Source organism: Mastacembelus armatus, chromosome 8 (assembly GCF_900324485.2).
Source record: "Mastacembelus armatus chromosome 8, fMasArm1.2, whole genome shotgun sequence".
Lineage (NCBI taxonomy): Eukaryota > Metazoa > Chordata > Actinopteri > Synbranchiformes > Mastacembelidae > Mastacembelus > Mastacembelus armatus.
In genome coordinates, this window is record NC_046640.1 from 10,053,314 (window position 1) to 10,075,608 (window position 22,295).

General features: G+C 40.0%; 1 protein-coding gene across 2 annotated transcripts in view; it reads left to right on the top strand.

Annotated features, from left to right (window-relative positions):
* asic2 (acid-sensing (proton-gated) ion channel 2) overlaps positions 1-20,562 on the top strand; it is a 299,983-nt gene extending 279,421 nt beyond the window's left edge. For both annotated transcript variants that reach the window (XM_026325205.1, XM_026325204.1), the window contains exons 3-10: positions 6,861-6,988; positions 10,284-10,434; positions 10,663-10,719; positions 15,652-15,805; positions 17,498-17,589; positions 18,967-19,046; positions 19,709-19,777; positions 20,461-20,562. In XM_026325205.1, the coding sequence (XP_026180990.1) occupies positions 6,861-6,988; positions 10,284-10,434; positions 10,663-10,719; positions 15,652-15,805; positions 17,498-17,589; positions 18,967-19,046; positions 19,709-19,777; positions 20,461-20,562 (833 nt within the window). The remainder of the gene's footprint in view (positions 1-6,860; positions 6,989-10,283; positions 10,435-10,662; positions 10,720-15,651; positions 15,806-17,497; positions 17,590-18,966; positions 19,047-19,708; positions 19,778-20,460) is intronic.
* Positions 20,563-22,295: the final 1,733 nt, after the last annotated feature.

Here is a 22,295-nt window from a genome sequence, read left to right on the forward strand (position 1 = left end):
CGCAGTTTTGGACCCAACTGATGCTCATGTACAGAAACTAAACTTGAAAAGATGATGAGCTCCAAAATGTGTCATTTATAGAGAGCTATGCAAAGAAGTTTGGACTTTTCTGAACTCTGTTTTATCTTTCAGAGAATGTGAGAGAGACATGTCAAAATTTTCTGTCTCTTGAATGTCTCTCTTTTGCTTGCTTTGGTTTGTATGTGCGTTCCCTCTTTGCTGCTTTAAAAACTCATACGAAGTTTTCATCCTTTTTCAGTCGGCATCCTAACATACCCCGTATGTATTTTCTCAACTAAAGCTGCCATGCTGTCTTTCATTTACAGCTATAGAAGTCTGTAGGTAACACTGGTGGGACCAGTCTGAGCTTTCTGTCTCCTTCTGTTTTCTGTGTTTCCATTATTGTACCATCCATCATCTTAGATCTTAGCTTCCATTTTATGTGGCAAACAGGGAGCGTAAAACCCGACAAGTGTTTGAGTGCGCTGCTAAAATCTCGTCGTGCCTTTATGTCTGCTGTTATTAAATCAAAGTGACGGTGCAAAGCACTCTGAGAAGCACCTGAAAGAGGCAGAAGGATGTTTGTTCAGCAACAGGTTAAACCAAAATGAACATGCAAAATCCTTGATCCTTTTATCTTTTCTATTGGTGCCATTTCCTATTGTGGTGTTTGGTCAATGTGATCTTCATGTCATTATTGTGTTCACTTCCTGTAAACCTAGACCTGTTCTCATTCAAGTGCACCAGACCATTTCTTACAGGGGCAGGGACAAGTCCAAGGGGTCACTGTTTAGTCTGTATCCAGAAATCATGTATATCTTTAATTATTGCTGGCTGCTGATATTTTCAGAGATTCAGCTGCACTTTCTCATTTGCTGCTGTTCGAAAACACATTTTCCTAATTTGCATTCTTGTCATTATGAGTGCACAAACTAATTTACAATTACAGTTTACAGTTCTGCAGTAAAATTGTAACAATAAAATTTTGTGTGCAAATATAAGTTTTCTGTTGCAGCCTCAGCTTGTAATTTGAGCTGAGATTGCTGTATCTCTTTACATGAAAAATGTACCTAATGTCAGGGGATCAGTAATGTCAGCAGGCTTCATCCTCTGGGGTCAAAGTTTCATGGCCGTCCATATATATTAACCACTGAGCTATTTCAGTCTCAACGAAAATAATGGATCAAACAGATCCAGACAGACGCTGCCATCCCTACAGCCTCGCTGCCTCGGAATAAATAAATAGATAAAAATAAAATAAAATAAGACGTGTAAGTAAAATTCAGTCAGTGTGTGAGAGTATTTAGGTCATTTCCTGACTGTGTAAATATAGACACATTTTGAGGATATGGTTGTTATATTCAGACATAAAATTTAGCTTCAGCTCAGCTAATATGTTCGAAACAACACAGACCAGGCCTGAAGTGGCTGGCCCTGACTGTGACAGTATCGGGAAAAATTTGAGGTGGAGAGGAAGGAGAGGGGATGTGATATTAATGCCAAACATGCCTGGAGGTGTTGTTTTGTGGTACCAAGGTCAAGAGGAAGTCTCAGGTGCTCCAGAGATGTCTAAACAGGTGTATACATTAAGACACATCCTCCAGCATCCAGGACAAATTGTCAGATAACATGAACTTTTTAAAATTTGATTTTAAACCTACATCTATCTACGCTTGTGGATGCACAGACCAAGTTTCTCATTTACCCCAGTTGATCCTCAATGAGAATCGCTTGAAATGCTAAAGGAGAACAAGGTGAAGGCAGAGCATCACTGGAATTTATTCATTGTCAAACAAAGCAGCAAGCACTAAGTTATGATTTTAGCTGCTGATAGCATCCTAATTTAGTCCGCCTCTCTTGCTTTGTTGACTAAGTCAAATGAGTGATAGCAGTGATGAAATACACTGAAACTACAAAGCGGAGGGATTTTTGAAGCCTTGGTCAGATGGAAACAGTCTTCTTTTGATAAGGACAGCTAACCGGACCGGTGCACAAATAAGCACAAGCCTGAGCTCACGCACATCCACACACACACACACACACACACACACTTGCATAGCTATCTTTGTGAGGACACACATAGACATAATGCTTACCCTAGACCCTAACCCTAACCTAAACCTAATTCTAACCCTAACCCTAAAACCAAGTCTTAACCCTCAAGTAGGAGTCTGAAAAAAGTGAGGACCAGGAAAATGTCCCCACTTTGTCAAAATGTCCTCACTTTGATAGAAATGGTACTCACAAAGATCGCTATACAAGTACACACACACACACTGTCACTGTTTTTTCAGACAGATACAGCTTGCAAATTCAAATATCTAATTTTCACTCTCAGGAAGAGATCATTATTCTCACGTGCTGTGCCTTGTTGTGTGCAAATTGAGGTCTTGTTGAGGTAAAGGTCATAAACAGAATGAAGCCAGTGTCTTAATCAATCATGTTTTTTTTTTTCGCTTTGCAACTAAGCAAGGTTAATCTATAAGATGATCCTTTATAATGGAGGATACAGTTAATAGATTCATCAATGAGTCATTTTTTAGGCAAGTGACACACATTTGATGGTTCCAAATTTTTTATTGTGACAATATCAGGCTTTTGTGCATAATAAACTGAATATCTGTGGCTTTTGGTGTCTTTTCAGACCTCACATCAGGCTTCAGGATACTGTGATAGATTTGTCAATAGAACATTTTATGGAACAAATCTCCAGAATAATTGACTTTGAAAATTGAAGCTATAGTGGCACTTTTTGCATTCAATTCATTTTTGAAAGAAAGAAGGGGAAAATCAATCCCCAACAGTCAGAAGCAATCTAAAATAAACCAGAGGCTTAGAAGACTCAATCAAACCTGTGGTGGGCCTGAAAGAGACCCAAACAACACCATCACAAACAGCAGTATGATACAGCTTGAAATAACAAGCAGCCATGGGTGAAAGAAGCAATAGTCCTTTTACTTTTATGTGAAACATCAGTATGTTCCAACAGAAGTGTGATGGTCAAACAGCTCCTGCATCCTGCTCTCCCAAGGTCAGAGCTGTAGCTGCTTGGCCAGAAATTCTGTAACTTTCCAAAGCTGACAATCTTCCTTTCTCACACACTTCGTTCAGCAATTTTTTTAGATGGCCAGAGGGGAGAAAGTAAGCAGGATTTAAACTTCTCTCTCAGACTGTGTTTGGTTTATTCCATACACAACTATTTTTCTCATGTTCCATTTGTGCAAAACTATAAACTATAAACTAAAAAAAAAAATTCCCGTCTCACCCCTATGGGTGATGTGTGTGTCTTCCTCAATCTCGGGTCCTCTACCAGAGGCCTGGGAGTTTGAGGGTTCTTCGCAGTATCTTAGCTGTTCCTAGCACTGCGCTCTTCTGGACTGAGATCTCTGATGTTGTTCCTGGGATCTGTTGGAGCCACTCTCCCAGTTTGGGGGTCACAGCCCCGAGGGTGCCGATTACCACGGGGACCACTGTTAGCTTCACCTTCCACATCTTTTCTAGCTCTTCTTTAAGCCCTTGGTATTTCTCCAGCTTCTCATGTTCCTTCTTTCTGATGCTGCTGTCACTTGGGATCGCTACGTCTACCACTACGGCTTTCTTCTGTTGTTTGTCCACCACTACTATGTCTGGTTGGTTAGCCATCACCTGTTTGTCGGTCTGTATCTGGAAGTCCCACAGGATCTTAGCTCGGTCATTCTCCCTCACCTTTGGAGGCGTGTCCCATTTTGACCTTGGGACCTCCAGCCCATACTCGACACAGATGTTCCTGTACACTATGCCGGCCACTTGGTTATGGCGTTCCATGTACGCTCTGCCTGCTAGCATCTTACAACCTGCTGTTATGTGCTGGATTGTCTCAGGGGCATCTTTGCACAGCCTGCACCTGGGGTCCTGCCTGGTGCGGTAGACCCCGGCCTCTATCGATCTTGTGCTCAGGGCCTGTTCTTGTGCCGCTACGATCAGTGCCTCTGTGCTGTCTTTCAGTCCAGCTTTTTCCAGCCACCGGTAGGACTTTTCGATATCAGCCACTTCTTGTATCTATCGGTGGTACATGCCGTGCAGGGGTTTGTCCTGCCATGATGGTTCTCGCTCTTCTTCCTCTGCATCGGGCTTCTGTTGCCTGAGATATTCACTAAGTATTCCATCGCTTGGGGCCATCTTCCTGATGTACTCATGGATCTTGGCTATTTCATATATATTGACCACTTCAGGTCTTTGTTGAAAGGCCAGACCTCGAATATCTAACCCCTGTGAGTTGTCCTGTCCTTGTGTCCTGTGCCATGTCACAGCTGTGTTTAGTTGTTACATGCCTCTTCTTATTCCTGTTATAAACCATGTTGTTCCCACTGTAAATAACAGTCCATGACATTTTGAAAATACATTTATTTAAAGGTAGATTTTCACCCAGTTGTGGATGTTTGCACATCGTGAATGTCACCTCTATTAATGAAAAAAAAAAGTTCTCAAATTCAGCTGAGAATGACTTACAAATGCCACATTCTCAGTTGTTCTAATATTATCAACTTTTTTATTGATGTCATATCCAGTAGATTCGCTTTACTCTTTTTGTTTACCAATATGTTATGTAATGAACAGCTGAACAAATAGATGCATATTTGTGTGCAACAAGGAAGAGTTAGTTAAAATGCTAACAATATTAGTGCTGCTAATTAGTGAGCAAAAGCAGTAAAGCTGTTTAGTAACACTGCAATTGAAGCCAATACTTGTTAAAGGATAAAGTTGTGTTATCGTGTCTTTTTTATTATTATCCATACCTTGTCCAAAACCTGCTATGAATGTATGCTGTTAACGAGTATTGTATACACAGTCACAACCTCTATTACTGTGCACATTCCATTAAAATATGTTTAAAAAGCGACACAGCTGCTCAGGGTGACATATTCCTTAATTACAATGAACAGCCACTGTAGTCAGTGTCTGGATTTCCATGTTGTGCAGACAACACTGTGCAGGCTCAGAGATGCAGTTCTTTGTTTACAGTGTTCATTATAATGAAGGAATGTGTCACCCAGTGCAATAGTGTGGCTTTTTAAAATGTGTTTTTAATAGTTTTTGGACAACAGTGGCTAATTATGTAAGATCTAGTCGTGTTGTGGCTGCTAATGGAGCATTTATGCATTTTCTAAACACGTCTTTTTTTTCTTTAACATGCCCCATTAACATCTTTTTCTAATCTAATTATGATGAAATGACAATGGAATTAAGTTAGCAGTGACAAATAAGAGCCAACTCCTGTCCCCATGTTTTTATCTATTTTTGCTCTTCAAGGGTTTGTGTACATGTTCCATGTACTGGAAAGTGTCACAAACCACTTCCTGTGTGTGGACTTTTATTTTGTAGTGTTTCCTGTTCCCTGGTGTGTCCTTATTATTTCTAGTTTTACATTTCCATTACTCCTTGATTTGTTTCCACTTTGTCTTCAGTTGCCAGTTTCCTGTGTTGCTGTCTCTGCTGTCTGTCCTGACTTATTCTTTGCTTTGTTTGTGGACTCTGCTCAGTTTGGACATTGGTTTACCACCTTGAAATAACTTTTCGGACACTTTTCTGGCTGTGGGGTTAGTGTTGCTTTAGTGTGTCACTGTGCTTTCCTTGCACTTTCATTGCCTCCACTGCACTTAGCAGGTGCCATGAGAATGAGAGGACTACAGGCCCTGAAATGTTGTGGTGCAGTTGTCTTTTTGTCTTTGATTGCTAATCCAGTTAATATTTGTATGTGGTAAACATTCAAAAATATCATAAATTCTTAATGGTACGGTTGTGAACAGTGTAACAGGAAACATGAAAGATATAAAAACTTGTCAATTACATACAAGTACACTACAAGACCTTCATTACGCAGGAAATCCTGATATATTTCACAGGCTAGGATGCCAGAATGGTGTAAGACATATGAATGTAGAATCAGCCGCCTGTCATCATTTTACACACACACACACACACGCTCAAACATATGGTATTTGCTTGTACACACACTGTTTCTAATACACTCACAATCATGGACTCTGATTATCTCTCTCATACATGGTGTGTCTTTCATACCCTGTAACACACACACTTACTGTAGTCTTTCAAACCCACAGTGAACACACATTTGATCCTTTTATTTATTTTTTTTTTCCTTAATGTGGATTCCTCCAAGCTGTCGCCATATCAGTTATTGCAGATGTTGGTTTGATGGATGAGTGTCTCTGTAATGTGATACTTTTCTGTGAATGTTCCTGTGTGTGTGCGTGTGTGTGTGTGATTTGTCGATTTGTGAAGCTTGCCATGCTGTGAGGCTTCGATGTTGGGTGTAGCAGAGCACCCCAAGGTGTGTGGCTGATCGGGGATAGCCTTTATTGTATGTCCAGGAGCAGACCACTGGATGTGATCTCATGGAGAGAGCTGTATTGATTGCTACAAACACTGCTTTCTCGTCTCTCTCACATGTTACGGCTCACTTTGTCCTTGCTCTAAATGGCAAGATAAAAATTTTTTCATCTATAGAGTCAGCACCGAGCTTTTCTCTCTACCTGTGTTTGATGTCAAGGCAAATGGGACAGCACTTGTCTGAGTGTATGTGTGTTAATAATAAAGACAACCTTAAAAGCCTGTGGCTTTGAGCCAAAGCCCCAAGATTCATTCCTAAAAGGTTGTTTCAAACGGGGACTTCAGCTTCTGACTCTACATCATCATCTGCTGAGTGTAAACAGTTTTTTTTTCTGCTACTCTATTCCCTGAGCAGTTTATCTGAATCAGTCAAAAAAGCCAAAGACGTTTTGTTTTTTTTTTCACATTTCTGTTTGTTTATTGACTGAATAAATCAGTTAACAGCTTCTTTCCATTTGTCTTCTTTCCAGAGGATACGGCCTTCGAGGCAGGTGTGCGTGTGCAGATCCACAGCCAGGCAGAGCCCCCGTTTGTTCATGAACTGGGCTTTGGTGTGGCCCCTGGTTTCCAGACTTTTGTAGCCACACAGGAGCAAAGGGTAGGTGTCCCTGTCTGTCGCTGATACCTAGTTAATAGCTTTTTGTTTTTATCATTTCTCCTTGTACTGTTTCTGTTTCTTTTCTAATCCATATGCTCAGCTTATCTTTCAGAGATAAACAACCTCTGTGATAAATACCTTGCCATAACTGATATGATGGGATTTTCTACGTGTGTGTGTGTGTGTGTGTGTGTGTGTGTGTGTGTGTGTGTGTGTGTGTGTGTGTGTGTGTGTGTGTGTGTGTGTGTGTGTGTGTTTGTGTGTGTGGCTTTTTTGGACCCTGAGTTGGTCTCTGTGGTTTCCTGGTGATAGTTGACTGACAAATTATTATGTCCCTCTCTCTCAGTGGCTTTGACCTTGCTGGTACAGAGGTGCTTCACCCCCAGCTTAGCCTTGGTCCCATTACAGCCATTACTAAAAGCTGCAGGTCTCAGTGTATACACACACACACATATATATGTATAAAGCGTAAATAGCCTTTCGCTGTCACCAGGGGCTCCAGTTTTACAAGGATGTTTTTTTTTTACTTATCCTTTTTCTTCTGTGTGGCTTGAGCTCAAACTTCAGTGAAAATGTTTCTATCCTGCCAAGCAGATGTCTTTATATTTTAGTGACTGCAGTGGCTTTGAGGAGGACTGAGTGCACGACAATAGCTTATCACAATAGATTGTATCTCGACAATACATGCACAACAAGACTGTGGATTTTTATGGGGTAACTGGCAGATGAGTCAGATTTACTCGTCACTGTGTCCTTCTTGCTGGCTTCTAAAACTAAACCTGATTTTCATATTTGAAGTAAGGGAAGAGAGAGATTTCCTCACCAGGAGCAATGTATCCTTGCTGTTTAAAATATGTGTATCTAAAGTCTGACTAAGACTAGCTAGATTCCTCCTGGTTTCTCTGGCTAACCAGGTTTAGGTCATGTAAACATAGTGGATTAAATATCAGAGAATAACATTCAAGTTCAGAATTTTAGGAACTTTTCTTCAACAACATTCAGTTGAAACCTCATCCCACCACAGCACATCACAGCTCAGCGTGGTGCTCAGCAGTAGGCAGGAAGGGGATCTACCCAGAGATGGTTAGGCCTCCTGGGTAATGAGCCTCCAGGGTTTCCTTCTGTGCTCATCTGTCAGCCCAGTTCTGTGACTAGACGGATGAAGACAGGCCCTCCTTTGCCTGCCTGCTGTGAAAACGACGCCCCTCTCCACAAGCCCTCACAGCGGCAAACACAGCAAAAGCAGCTCTAGCTAATTAATGTGCACTGTACTTTGTATCAGAAGTCTGGGTGGGGAAAAAAAACTTCCTCCTGTTAAAATTTCCTATCAGTCTCTTTACGCTTCTTTGTCTGGGGAAACCTAGCAGGCACTTTCAATTTCATCCAAAAACATTCACAATAATAATGATTGCGTACCAGGAGTAGGGGAGAAAATCTGTAATGTGGCCATGTAGAGCCTGATAAACAAAAATAAAGACTAATGGTTTTAATAATGGATACCACTCAGTCAAAAGGTGAAAATGACTTTGACAAAGAGATTAAATGTACGTATTTCACACACTAATATTGGATTTAGATCAAACCTACTTGATCAGGTGAGCTAAAGGCAGAATGTAGAAGCCTATGGTAAGGGCACAAACCAGGCGATTTTAAATTTGAGCTCTCCAGACATATCAATTGCACTTCTGTGAGCTTATGACCAAAGCTAAAGGAGCATGGTGTTCCCTTGGTTAAGTCATTCTTACCATGATTATCTTGATGCCTCTTGGGTCAAGGTCTTTGTGCTGCTGGGGAAAAAAAACATATCTGAGGGCATTATTTGAAATGTGTGACATATTTCTCTACACTGATTTGATCTTGAGATTTAAGTCCAACCCTGACTTTAAAATTTTAGCTCACCCAGTCAGTATTAATATAATGACCTCATTAAAACACTGTTTAAATTCATTTTTTTAACAATGTCACTTGCTACCAGATTGCAAAGCCCAATTAAAGTATTGCTTCCTTATAGCAGGGGAATGGAAAATTGATTAATAACGCACCGAGTGGTGCACAGGCCTTGGCTCTTATTAGACAGACGATAATCAGGTCAGCAGGGCTCAACACAGTGGAAAGTGATATTGAGCACCTTGGATTATCTGATTAAAAAGAAATAATCAAATCTCAAATCAGCCACAGCTTACTCTAATTAGGCCAGAAGTGAAGATTAGCAGAGGTGTGAAGGTGATTCTAAAGGTTAAAGATTGCTGAGAACGGCCTTTCTTAAGTCCCTAATAAAATTAATAGTGTCTGGATGTCAGTATTCATTGCTCATTGCTGCTGGCTTCAGAGAGGACATGTTTAATTATCACAGGAAACCTTCGAGGCCTGCCCTGAAATGGCCAATGGTTTTGTGTACTGAAATATGAAGCACATTTGATTGCTGTTTGGATTGCATTAGAGGTTATTTTAAGCTGTGGTGAGGCTGCACATGCATATAGCATCAAACTCCCTCGAAACAGAAATACGCCTGATAGAAGGGGCAGGGTTTCAAAGTCTGTATGTACTAACAATCAAACTGTGGCCAAATTTCACCTGGCAGGATACTGTGTTTTGCTTCTTCCAAAAATTGCTCTTTTGGCAGAAGCAGCCTCACTTGAGATGCATTGTGATGACAAGGGAGGAGACTGGGGTGGTGGATGATGGATACTGAGCGCGTGGCTTGAGCGTGCTGCCTGTGTTGTGGAGCAGATGGGCCTCCACGCTGCTCGGCCTGGTGTCCCCTGTTCCTCATCTGTTGTGTCCCAGTCTTCAAAGCTACAGGAGCAGAAGTGGAATATTTGGGGTTTTTGTGCTCCCGCCACCGGGTGTTGTGGGATTTCTCCGACATAGTCTGGCTATCCGCTGAATTGTTTTCCACACTGCGTGGTTTGGGGCTCTTCTGCTTTTCTATACTGGCTGAGTTCCAAGGACTAAGGAGCATGTTTTAGAGAGTTGCTGTCAGGATCTGTCCACATTTTTGGCTTAATATATGGATTTTCTGTGTGTGTGGGTGCAGAGTATCTACAGGTCTTGAAAAGTCTTAAAAAGCAGTGAGTTTGGTTGCCTAAAAACAATGCAACATTTTTTGTTTGTGACTGTGGGCTGTTGGAAGTGAGAGTGATAATGTCAATATGATTCAGTTTATTTAACTAATAAATAAATGAAGCTCTGTTGTTCCTACTGTCATTCCCTGACTGGTATGACAGTGAAAACTGTGTGTTATTATAAGAGCTTAAAAAGTCCCGACTAGAATTTACTCCTTTCTCACCTGTAGCTGACCTACCTGCCTCCCCCGTGGGGGGAGTGCGAGTCCAGGGCTCTGGAGTCAGGCTTTTTCCAGGTCTACAGTGTAACTGCCTGCAGGATCGACTGTGAAACACGTTACATCGTTGAGAACTGCAACTGCAGGATGGTGCACATGCCTGGTAAGAATTACTTATCACCAGGTGTTCACAGCAAGGTTGCAGCATTTTATATGAGATTATACTGCATTGAGAAGCCTCACTGATATGATAAATCAATACTGGATTAAATGTTGGCATCTAAGACAAATCCTGGGATTATGTGAGTTGCTGCACCTCAGGTTGTTTTTATGCTCATCTTGTAACTTTTTAAACGCTGCCTCTAATATGTTTGATTCAAACTGTTCGTAGGTGATGCTCCGTACTGCACGCCTGAGCAGTACAAAGACTGTGCTGAGCCAGCCCTTGGTAAGTCCGCATGCACGTACGCATTCTCGTGAACATACAGTAAATCAAGATGACACACGTGTACTGTGTACTGGTTTACATGTCATTATTTCCTTCGACAGAGGATTAGGATTTATTTTTTTCCTTCAGAGCTTTAAATCTAAACCTACTTTAAAAATGAGCACCACCCGAGAGAATTTTATGCCTGAGATGACTCAGCCTGAGAGCAGCTACAGTATATTATCGTGAACACCAAAGCACTGTAGTAGAAAAAAAAAAAATCTACTTTGGGAATGGTCGATCATAATGTACTTCCTCTGTCTGTCACTGGACTTCACTGAAAATACGGCTTGTAGGCTCAACAGGGACACATCAGGTCTGCTAATAAGGCCACAGGAGTTTAAATGTGTTCATGGAGTCACTACTTTCTGATTTATTAAGCAGACAGGATGCATCTCAATATTTCCTCTTATATATGAAGGGCTCATCAAATCAGGAACCAACATCAGAGCAGACAGGGACTTCAGTGTTAGAGTTCAATTTAATGGATGGGTGGTCAGATAGATAATGTGTCATATTTTCTGTGAGGAGCTAAATTATACAGCCATGAAAGAGGTTATTGGCAGGGTTGACCCATTCCAGATTTTATATCAAATTTGTCAGTTTTCCATCTGTTTTAAGGTTGTGATCTGATTTTCTTTGACTTTTTATGAAACAGCCTAAATGGACAGAAACTCATGAAAATCAGATGCAATGGTTTCCTTGAGCATTTCTTAATTAAATTCACAGGGAAGAATTTGAAAGTCAAAGTATTAGTCTTGACACAGTATAGGGAAACATGATGCTGCATTCTGTGGAATATCTTGGGTAACAAGGGCACTGTTTATGGAAAAACACGCTGCTGCTGCTGCTGCTGCTGCTGCTGCTGCTGCTGCTGCTGCTGACTTTTAAAATGCTGTTTGAAAGGTCTACTTGGCTCATATTAACCAGACCCTTCCTAAAATTGAAGTCAAGACAGGTCCAAATTTCATTCAGTCTGTGCATGGGGTTCTACGGAAATAGCACATGGGGATGCACGAGTTATGATTGTGTCTTTCACAGATTTTCAGTGATCAATAATAGAGTGATAACGATAAGGGCAATAGTTCAAATTGAGAAAAGTCATATTTTCTTTTTTGGTAACACACATCTAGTTCAACCATTTCATCTCTGTACTGAGGACTGAACATAAGCATGATATGAAGAGATTTCACACACCCTCATTTTATTGAAGTGGAGGAAGAAAAAAAAATCCTAAAACTCAAGAAAATAAAACCCAAATTTTCTGGGTAGATTCCATGAAGTATATAAAAATATATACCTTTAAGGACTCTATCTATTTAGCATCATAAACCCAAACACAAGATTCATTAACTTTCTTATAAATTATAATCTACTTGATAGTATTTAGTTACTATTAAATCACATTAATTCTAATACAATCTGCATATTCTACTAATAAAAGTGCATGGTCAGGGAAAACAAAAAACAGCACGTATATAATGAATTGATTCACAAGCACACTTGTGACCTTTATCAGTCTTAACTGTTAGCCAGTGGGAGTTATAGCATCAGTAAAACTTTCTCTCCTCCCACACCAGTCTCTCCGCTCATCCCCCACCCCTTCCACCCTGAGGAAAATTATTTGTGGAAAGTCAGAGAGAAATCTTTTTTTTTTTTTCAGGCAACCAAGTGCAACAAAACTTTCAGACAATCAACATCAAGGATGCAGACTCCCACACCAAAAGATAGATCAGTGTAACTTACCAATATGGCATTAACCTGCACTCAAAGCCACAAGCAGTTACGCTGTATGACGCAGGAGGAGTGTAGAAAGCTTTGGTGCTTATTCCAGACAGCTCTCTTTCCTGTAATTGGCTTCATTTTTAGGAACGGCAGGCTTTTCGCAATCACCACGGACACGCACGCCGTGCTTAGATCATTGAATGCAAATGAATTCAAGTCTGAAACTCACTACCAATTTCTTGTACCCACCAGAGAAGGTTTCACTCGGCAAAGTTTGATTGGGGTTTTCTCTCTCTCTGTAGCGGTGTCGCTCAGATTTTTTTGAAGACAGCATTAAACATGTTGTAATAGGAAACAGCTGCATCTGTTGTCTGTGAATGAGTTGCTTATCAAGGCTTTGCTTTTGGGGAAACAGACTTGGCTTCAGACAGAAAACACAATTATTTCCAATTTTTGTTATAGCTGCTAAACAAGAAATCCAGCCTGCCAACACTGTCTAAAATAAATAGTTCTATCAGTTGTCCTTGTGTCAGAAAGTTATTTGTTTATACTTTTTAGCAGCTATTATTCAGAGGTAGTTATGCATTAACATTTAGGAAAATATGAAACTTATCAGGAAGAAACGTATTATGATAATTTGGTCTTTCAGATTTAAATCTGTGTGAGAGAAAATGAGGGAGGGCTATGGACAAAGGTGAGAGGCTTAGAGAAGGAAATCAATCATTTGAATGCATGAGGCCTTGCTCCCGTGTATCCAATAATGTCTCATTTGAATAAAAATAAGAGACCACTGAGAAGCCATATTGAATTTCTTCTTGCAATTATGTGACTGTGTGGCCCCGCTGGCTATTAGTACACTGTGGGGGATAGCTGCCTTGTGCTTTGTGATGTGCAAGCCTGCCACAGAGCTGCCTCAATGAGAAATAAGCCTGATAACATTAAGTTCTCCTTTGCTTTCCTTTCTAAGAATAAGAGGCGGGCATACAGGGAGAGTTTAAATCCAAAGATCCAGCAAGAGAAGTTTTTTTTTTTTGTAGTGAGAAAGAACTTGGTATTAACTCAGGTCTATTTAAACTTTGAAACTTCAAAAATTGAGCTTAAGGAAGTGATTTGTGAGAAGTGCGAGGAGCCTCGATACCGGAAAAACCTTTTGATGGTGCTATATATGAAAAGCTTGTGTCGCTTAACATTACCGTCATTTAGAGTGGGTGCTGTGTAGGAGGCTGTGGGCTTAAGACATAATCACCCACTGCATTTTTTATTTTTCTCTGAGTCAAACTGCCAAAGCAGAGCTGTGAATAGAGCCTGGCATCTCTGCATCAGGACTTCTGTCAGGGTAAAGACTGTTTTCTGAATGCTGCTTGAGGGGACGTTTGTGTTTGGGGCTTTACATTCTTTCCTGTGTGACATTGACAATGGCATTGACTTATGCTGCTGTTGTGGTTTTTATGGCACGCACACTCGAGCCGCAGTATGAGCAAGGCCATATGTGCAATCATGTGTGTTATTTATATACCTGTATATGTAGGTACAGTATATGTGACCTCTATTTTCGGTCAGAAAGCAGCAATAAGACATCTCAGAAAGCAGATGCCAGATGCATTTTACTGTGGTTCCCAGTAGATATGTAAGCCGATTGCAGCTACACAAGCTTCAGGCCAGTATTTTCAGCGATAAAGCAATTAAAGTTTATCAGCAGTAAAAGAGAAAAAAAACAAAACAAAACAAAACTGTCACACAGCTGGCACTAACATACTACAACAATCTACAAAAGGTACAGTAATTACTGTAGCTGTGGTTGGTTTCATGACCCATTACAACTACTAAACATAATGTTAAAATTGAAATTACCAAAATAAACATTAACAGGTATACAGTGCCCTCCACAATTATTGGCACCCCTGATTAAGATGTGGTAAAATTGGTCGTTACTGGGTCTTTCAGCAGGATAATGACCCAAAACAGGTGGCACAATCTATTAAAAAATGGTTCAGCAGACACAAAATCAAGCTCCTCCAATCTCAGTCCCCAGACCTCAACCCGATTGAAAACCTATGGGGTGAACTGAAAAGGAGAGTGCATAAGAGAGGACCCCAGACCTTGGATGATCTGGAAAGATTGTGCAAAGAGGAATGGTTAAAGATCCCTCTCTCTGTATTCTCCAACCTTGTGAGATGTTAGAGGAGATTAAGTGCTGTCTTGTTGGCAAAAGGGGGTTGTATGAAGTATTAAGATCAAGGGTGCCGATAACTGTGGTACACATGATTTCATATAAAGTCAATTATTTGCTAATGTTATTTTTCTTTTTTGCTGAATAATTGTACTTCAATTAAAGGTTGGAGTTTTCTCTTTTTTTCTGAATTTAGGTTCTATTTTTAACAAGAAAATGAATTTATTAGAAGCTTAAAATCGGATCTTAATCAGGGGTGCCAATAATTGTGGAGGGGAGACTGTAGTTATGTTTTTTCAAATGCCTGAACTATTTAATTAGTTGTTATTATTGGAACTATTATTTTCATTATTAATTAATGTGTTCATTATTTTTCCATCAAATTGATTTGGGTTGGTGATTTAGTGAAAGTGAAGACTGTAATGTAATTTCCTACCTTCAGATTAAAATGTTCAATTATCTGAACACAAAAAAGTAGCATATCCTCATATTTGCAAAAGAATCAAAATTGATCTTTTAATATTTTTGTTGGCCACAGCCTGCACGAGCACATTCTTAATGTCTTTGGTTTTCCTCATATGTGATAGGTTTTAGATTAATGTATGCTTTGTTTGATGACCTTTTCAATAGTCCAAATATGAGAGACTTTTCTTTGCCAGTTGTGTATGACTTCTCGCAGGGTGACGGCTATTAGTCAGTAGAATAGTCATCATTGTGTCGCACCTAAATCAGTGGCAAAATACCTGGGTGTTCCACTGCTGACAGGGTAGCTCCTTAGTGCCTTTGTGCAACTGACAAACCCCTGTAGGCTAATTATGCCTTTAAACTGGATGTCTTGTGATATTTGGTGACTTTGTAAAAACAAGTCTCACTTTGTGTCCTCTGTGTTTATCATCCTCAACCCATCCTCGGTTCATCTCCTTGTACCCCCCCCCCACCCCTCTCTCTCTTTTTCGGTTTAATGCTCCTCTCCTCGCCATCACCTCTAATGTGTGAAGCTAAACTGTCGGCTGTGGAGAGCAGCAACTGCATGTGCAGGACCCCGTGCAACATGACCCGCTACAACAAAGAGCTGTCCATGGTCAAAATCCCCAGCAAGACCTCGGCCCGTTACCTGCAGAAGAAGTTCAACAAGACGGAGAAGTACATCACGTAAGTTCCCAGTTCTTGTCTCCCTAGGCAGGTGTTGCAAAAGACTACAAGTGTACCTGCTGTATTTAGTTACAAAGTCTCTGTTCTTAAATGTTTGTAGGTAAATTACACATAAACTAGTATGGACGTGAGTTCTTTGACATGAAATACCAAAACATGTTGACTGATGGTGGTAAAGTCCCAGAAAATATTTGGTTGCTGCAGTTACTACGCTGGTGCGTTTTGTGGCTTCTCCTGATAACGCTGAAATGCACTTAAATTACTCCATCAGTTTTGATCGTACAGATAAAAGCAATATATCATTCGAATCTGTAAAGGGTCTAGTTTTATTTGTATACAAGAAAGCAGACAGGGTACGCTCTCTGTCTTCTCTGTCTCTGTCATCTCTCTCCACAGACACGTAAATAAAATAATCAGAATCTCAGTGAATACTTGTCTCATAAAAATAAGAATTATATGGCTAGAAAGCTTGAAATGTTTTCTTTTAAATGAAACAATTCAAGTCGAAAACAAATAATCACTTTTTATTTAATCCATATGAACGTCTCACTGAGCGAACAAACACGACTCAAATGACGAATGTTTGGCTACGCATTGTATTGTATTATGATTCACTAATCACCTCTCAGCCGCATTGACTGAAAGGCTCATTATGCGGTTCTTTGTCTGGTCTTGAGTGCGTCTTTTGTCTTCTCAGGTAAATCACATGACTATTCATCCTCAGACATACCTTCCTGCATATGCCCTTTCTAAACAAAAAGTGTCTTAGAAAATTTAAATCAGTGTATTGTTTACTGTGAATGAGTGAACAAGATGACTTTCACATCATTTTGAAGCAAGATGCATTTCTTAAAATTCTTGTGAACCAATGTTCTGTTTGTGTTTTATGGTATTATTTCAGTGACAAAAAAATTGTAGTTTTTCTCTAACCATGCATAAACACTGTTTTCTCAAAAACACAATCATGTATAAACTTGCTGCACACATATTATTGTAGCCCAGTTTGTGCTGATTACAGTGTTACAGACTTTAGCCAGTAATATGTTTAAAAGACACTGAAAAAAGCACAAATGTCAGAGCATGTCAAAACTTGTCCCCAAAACCCCCTCAGACCCCAGAGGGTTAAGTTAATGACACATCATCTACAATGCTTGTCCAATTTAGGAATAATTCAGATTTATAAAGAATCACAATTTCATCTTTTTTACAAAAAAAAATAAGCAAAAAAAAAAACTTGTAAATGAGATCCAGTGAGTGCAGCTGGTCACTTTTTAAGTCAATTTTCTGTTTATTCCTTGTCAATACACCAAAGCAAGCAAACACATAAACAGCCTCATTTTCTCCAACCCACTGTTTAGAGTTTCCAATTTACCTGATGAACTGAACATCCAGAGGAAACACACATTCAAAGGAAAAATATGCCAACTCCACACAGTAGTGAGGAGCGGTATATAATCAAGCTCAGAGCCTTCTCCCTTCCAGACAACAGCACTAACCAATGAGCTTCTTTTCTGCACACAGGGGTGTTGTAATCTTTAAATTAAGGTTTTGGGTTAGGTTAGCTTTGGCTGGTCATGTTTTCCTGGTTCCTCACTTCAACAAAAGGATGGACTGTTGCTGTTCGTGTTGCTTGCCAAGTGATTGTCTGCCGAAAGAATCATTGGGACAAATGCCCCATTTTGCCTTTTGCAGAGACAACATCTTGGTGTTGGACGTGTTCTTTGAAGCTCTGAACTACGAGACCATCGAGCAGAAGAAAGCCTATGAGGTGGCCGGCTTGCTTGGTACGTTTTACTCTGTAACTCTTGGTATCTCAAACCTACTCATGCTACTTTTGTAAATATATACTGATTCATGGGAAAGATAGTTGATGTTACACTGTGGAACAAGCCATCAACAAAATGTCTACAATGATGATAGTTTGATTTTACAGGAAGCCAAATCTAACAATTTTTCAATTTACTGCAATATCAGTAAATGAAAGGAACAGTGTTTAGCCTGTGTACAAAAAAATAACTTAACATAACGAGGTCAGCGTTTTTTTTCAGTTTGCATTGTGTTGCTGTCATTTGTTTTTATATTGACCAGTTCACTGAGATAAGCAAAATTGTTGACATTTTCTGGGACTGAGACAAAAGTTTATGTAATTATCAAATAAAAATTGTCCAATTCAATTCATGGGATCTCGAATCCAGATGTCTTGAGATGTTGTATGTCATAAGCATGCAGTAATTAAAAAAAAAAAAAAAAGTAGTCCGTATCCATGCATATCATATGTTAGAAGTAGATATGCTAATGCTCAATGGGAAGAGGAATATGTGTATTATCATTATTTTCTTGTGTTGTGTTTGTTGCTAAAGCCTAACTAGGGACAGGCATTAAGAATTAGATTTGACTACAAATGTAAAATAAAGCGAATAAACATTTATTATTTTATTTATTTATTAAAAGAGCCCCTGCATTGCATTGGCATCACACACTAGTGCACGAACAAATAAAGCAAAAATTATAGTCTCGGGCTGAGTTCGCACATACAACTTCACACACTGTTGAATTAATGTAGCACGAATGACAGACAGTACTGGATTAGTGCCCCCTTGTGGCTGCTGCCCATCAGATCACTGATTTATTGGATTTTTACAAACTCACTTCAATCCATAAAATAATATTTTAATTACAGTGAGACAAAACTATTATTATTCATGATTATATACATACTTGACATTTGCCATTCCATCATGAGAACCAAGCTTTGCATTTTGGCCAAGATACTGTATCTGTTCTAGGTTTTCCTCCATATCTATACAATTCTGAACACAGCTCCACTGTGGTTTTCTAGGGGGATGGGATTGGATCAGTGAAAACCCTGAGGTCCCTTAAAAATCCTGGAAACAAAGTCCTGTAGATGGCAAAAAAAAGACACTGTTATAGGCTCAGCGTCCCTTATTGTGCTTGTGCAGTGGCCACTAATCAAAGGCAAAATAGGAAGCTGTGTTCAGTTTAATATTTGTTCCACATTGATTTACAAGAGTTGTGGTCCTGACTTTAAACAAAGAAATGAAACTTTGTGTTTTCCTTATCCATAGTCTGTACCAGTAAAGTTGATTTGTTTTCTTCATTTCTGTCATTCTACCTGCTTTTGTGTGACACGTGGTCTTTAGGTGATATTGGAGGTCAGATGGGTTTGTTTATCGGAGCCAGCATCCTCACCATCCTAGAGCTGTTTGACTATGCTTATGAGGTTTGTCTGAATTTGCTCATTTCACACTCTCACACACCTGTTGAAACACTTACTTTACTTACTCTTGCACGTATCTAGCACTTATTCAAAGCTTCTCATTATATTTGTCTGCGTAATTAACTGTAATAGTCCTTGTTTTTGTTTTTGCAATAAAGAGTAATGGCCATGAAAACTGAATCAACAGGAATAACATCACTTATTAATAAAAAGCAAATAAAGAGAGATTTACTTAGGATCTGACTGAGGAGGACTGTGTGTGATGGTACTTTCCATTACCTAAGTTACACTGTGTGCTTCTCTTTAGAGCTTTTCATGCTGCTTTGAGCTGCACAAGGTTCTGACGAGCACATAATAGTCTTGACCTCCTCCTGTGAAGCTGAACAAAAGAAAACTCATGAAAAGTAATTTTCAAGGCATTTTAATGGCTGTTATTGAGTAATGAGCATAAGAACGCTGATGTCAAATATAAGGAGTTTTAAAACAACTTTTAACTTTCATGCTGAAACAATTGTGATGTGGTTTGTTGCCACATTTGCCACCTCATTACTTTTCAGTTTAAGCTCAAATGTCGCTGTACAGTAAGTAATTACAAGACGAGCTCATGTAGATCTTTTCTAAAACATTGTGTGAAGTCTCTCTGACTTATTTTCTCTCATCTGCAGGTGGTGAAAGACAGATTACTGGATTTACTGAGTAGAGAAGAGGAGGAGGAAAGTCACGGAGAGGATGTGGTAAGAGTGGACTTTAACCCTTCATTTGTCAATCTTCTTCAGCGAGCTCTGGTGCAGTGTGTAGATTCACTGTAATTTCACTTTATCATGCAAAAAAAAAAAACAAAAAACCCTTGCCCCATCCCTAACCCTGCACACTAGCATGTGGAAAGCGCATCCTAGCAAATCTAAGACTGTGTACACTGACAGTAGCATGCCAATTTGGCACAAAAACTCTAAACTCAAAAGCTCTCTGAGAATCTTGAGCACCAAAGTTTCTGCTGGAAGAACTAATCCTGTGTTTACCAAACACATACATGAACAACAAATCTTGGCTAAATCTGCAAAAGCCACAGCACAAGGAAAAGACTGGGGTGATGAAGGGGGCTACAGCAGCAAACTGTGACACGGCACTATCTGCAGAATAGTCATGGAGAAGAGTCATAAGAAGTTATAATGGTCAGGTTGTAGCTGCATGGACATTATCAGACATTACTGGTCAGTCACTGGCCATGCAGCATGAGATGACTGAGCCAGTTAACAGCTGAGCTGTTGTCGCTGGGTAATGCTAACATGTTGCTGGCTACTTAGCAAGGCAGTGACTAGATCCTAACCACAGCAGCTCAGCACTTGTCCCACCTACTTCACAAGATGCCAAATTTACTTTGACTAAGCACCAAGATACTTTCAATCTTTTTCCCCAGAGTTCCTGTGACCCAGTGGCGAACCACTCAGAGTCCATCAGCCACACCGTGACAGTCCCCCTGCAGACAACGCTGGGCACCCTGGAGGAGATTGCTTGCTGAGGCACTTCCCAGCCACCCTCCACCCCCCCCCCCCCTTCCCCTCAGAGCCCCACAAATTCAGAAACTGCCTCCATCGGGTGGCACTACATCCTCTGTTAGGGCACCCTAACAGGGAAGGGGAGAAGACGAGGACAAGAACAGGGCTTGGTCTAAGGACAGCACTGTGCTCTGTCACACCGCCCTGCCTGACGCACTAATGGGGATTAAGGAGCTGTCGGCTGGACTTATCAGCCCTCTCTGTCACCCTGCAAATGTACTGTCGTGGGAGGGCAACCTCAGCTGTGCCAGACCTGCAGACTGTCCACATAGATGCACACAGAAAATCAGAGACTGGGTGGATTAACACCCAAAAAGGGGACTCGTCTCTTTGCAGCATATTTATGGAACAAACACATTCATATGTCGCACACTGCCAAATGAACTGTACAAAATTGGTTCTGAACTGTCCAAACTGCATGTGTCAATCTATCTTGCTCTCTTTGCTGATGCATACGCTGGACTGCAGTGTTGCTTTTCTGTATGTGTGTCCCATTTGTCTCTCTATCTGCAAGACAGGGTTGTGACAAGGACCCAGTGGGATTGAGAAATCAAGCTTCGAATGTACAGATCGAACATATGGTTGTTTAAAATCATAGTTCAGATGTGAGCAATCCATCTTTAAAACTCTATTCTAATGAGCAATTTATCATTTCTTAGGTAATTATCTTGGTTGATGATTTATGAGCACTACTGAGGAAAAAACCTCAACATTTTGCTTTGTTTACTGAAAGCAGAGCATTTTGCAGCCAACAGTTTGCATATTTTTTCACCTGTCAGTTTCAGTTTAATCAGTTAACTAGAGGGCATGTTTGCTATGTGACTACCAGGGTGCTAAGCCATTCTCTGTAGACATCTTTGAAGGGATGTCATACTCTTACTGTTAAATTTATATGAATAAAAGGCTGATTTTTTTTTTTTTTTTTTTGGCTGCTGCACTTCACCACAGCACCTAGCTGAGTAAGGCAGAATCTGAATTTATTTGCCTTCCAGACATTAAACTGTGTACAAAGTGTTACAGTAAATTAATATACATAGGATGATGCTAAAACACTATTTCATTAGAATGTCAGGGTGATATTTCGGACACCTATTGCCATCTCTCAAGGATGCCATAATTTTGTCCTCCTTCCCCTAGAAAAATTCCAAGGCTTGTCAATGTAAACAATTTTAATGATTGGAAATATGATTTCAAAGGCAGCAGGGATCATCCAGGAAACATGTTATATATATATATATATATATATAAATATTTGTTTTCTAAAGTACAGGATCTGCTCTGTTATGGTGTAAATATGTTTTTTTTTTCCTTATAAGAAATGGAAACCATGCAGACAGCCCCAAAGCAGTTAAAATATCACACCCTTGTCACATTTTTGCATAATCTTACTGAACCTGCAGCTCTTAGCTGGGAATGTTAACAGGGAAGTAGCATTTTAGGGTAGTTGAATGTCATGAAAAGAAGGGGACACACTTTGCTATGGGCACCTCGCATCCTTGTTAATACAGGTTTAGTTGAACATCCAGTGTTCTCAGTTACATATATATATGGCTTTACACCAAAAGCTTGTGTGAGACCATTTGAACGATTAAGTGTACCTGAGTTTTCTATTACTAGTCTATGATCATCCTAGCATGGTCTCTGTCATCATGGTAATGTACATTGCAGGTAGGAATGAATTCAAGTGCTTTGTGAG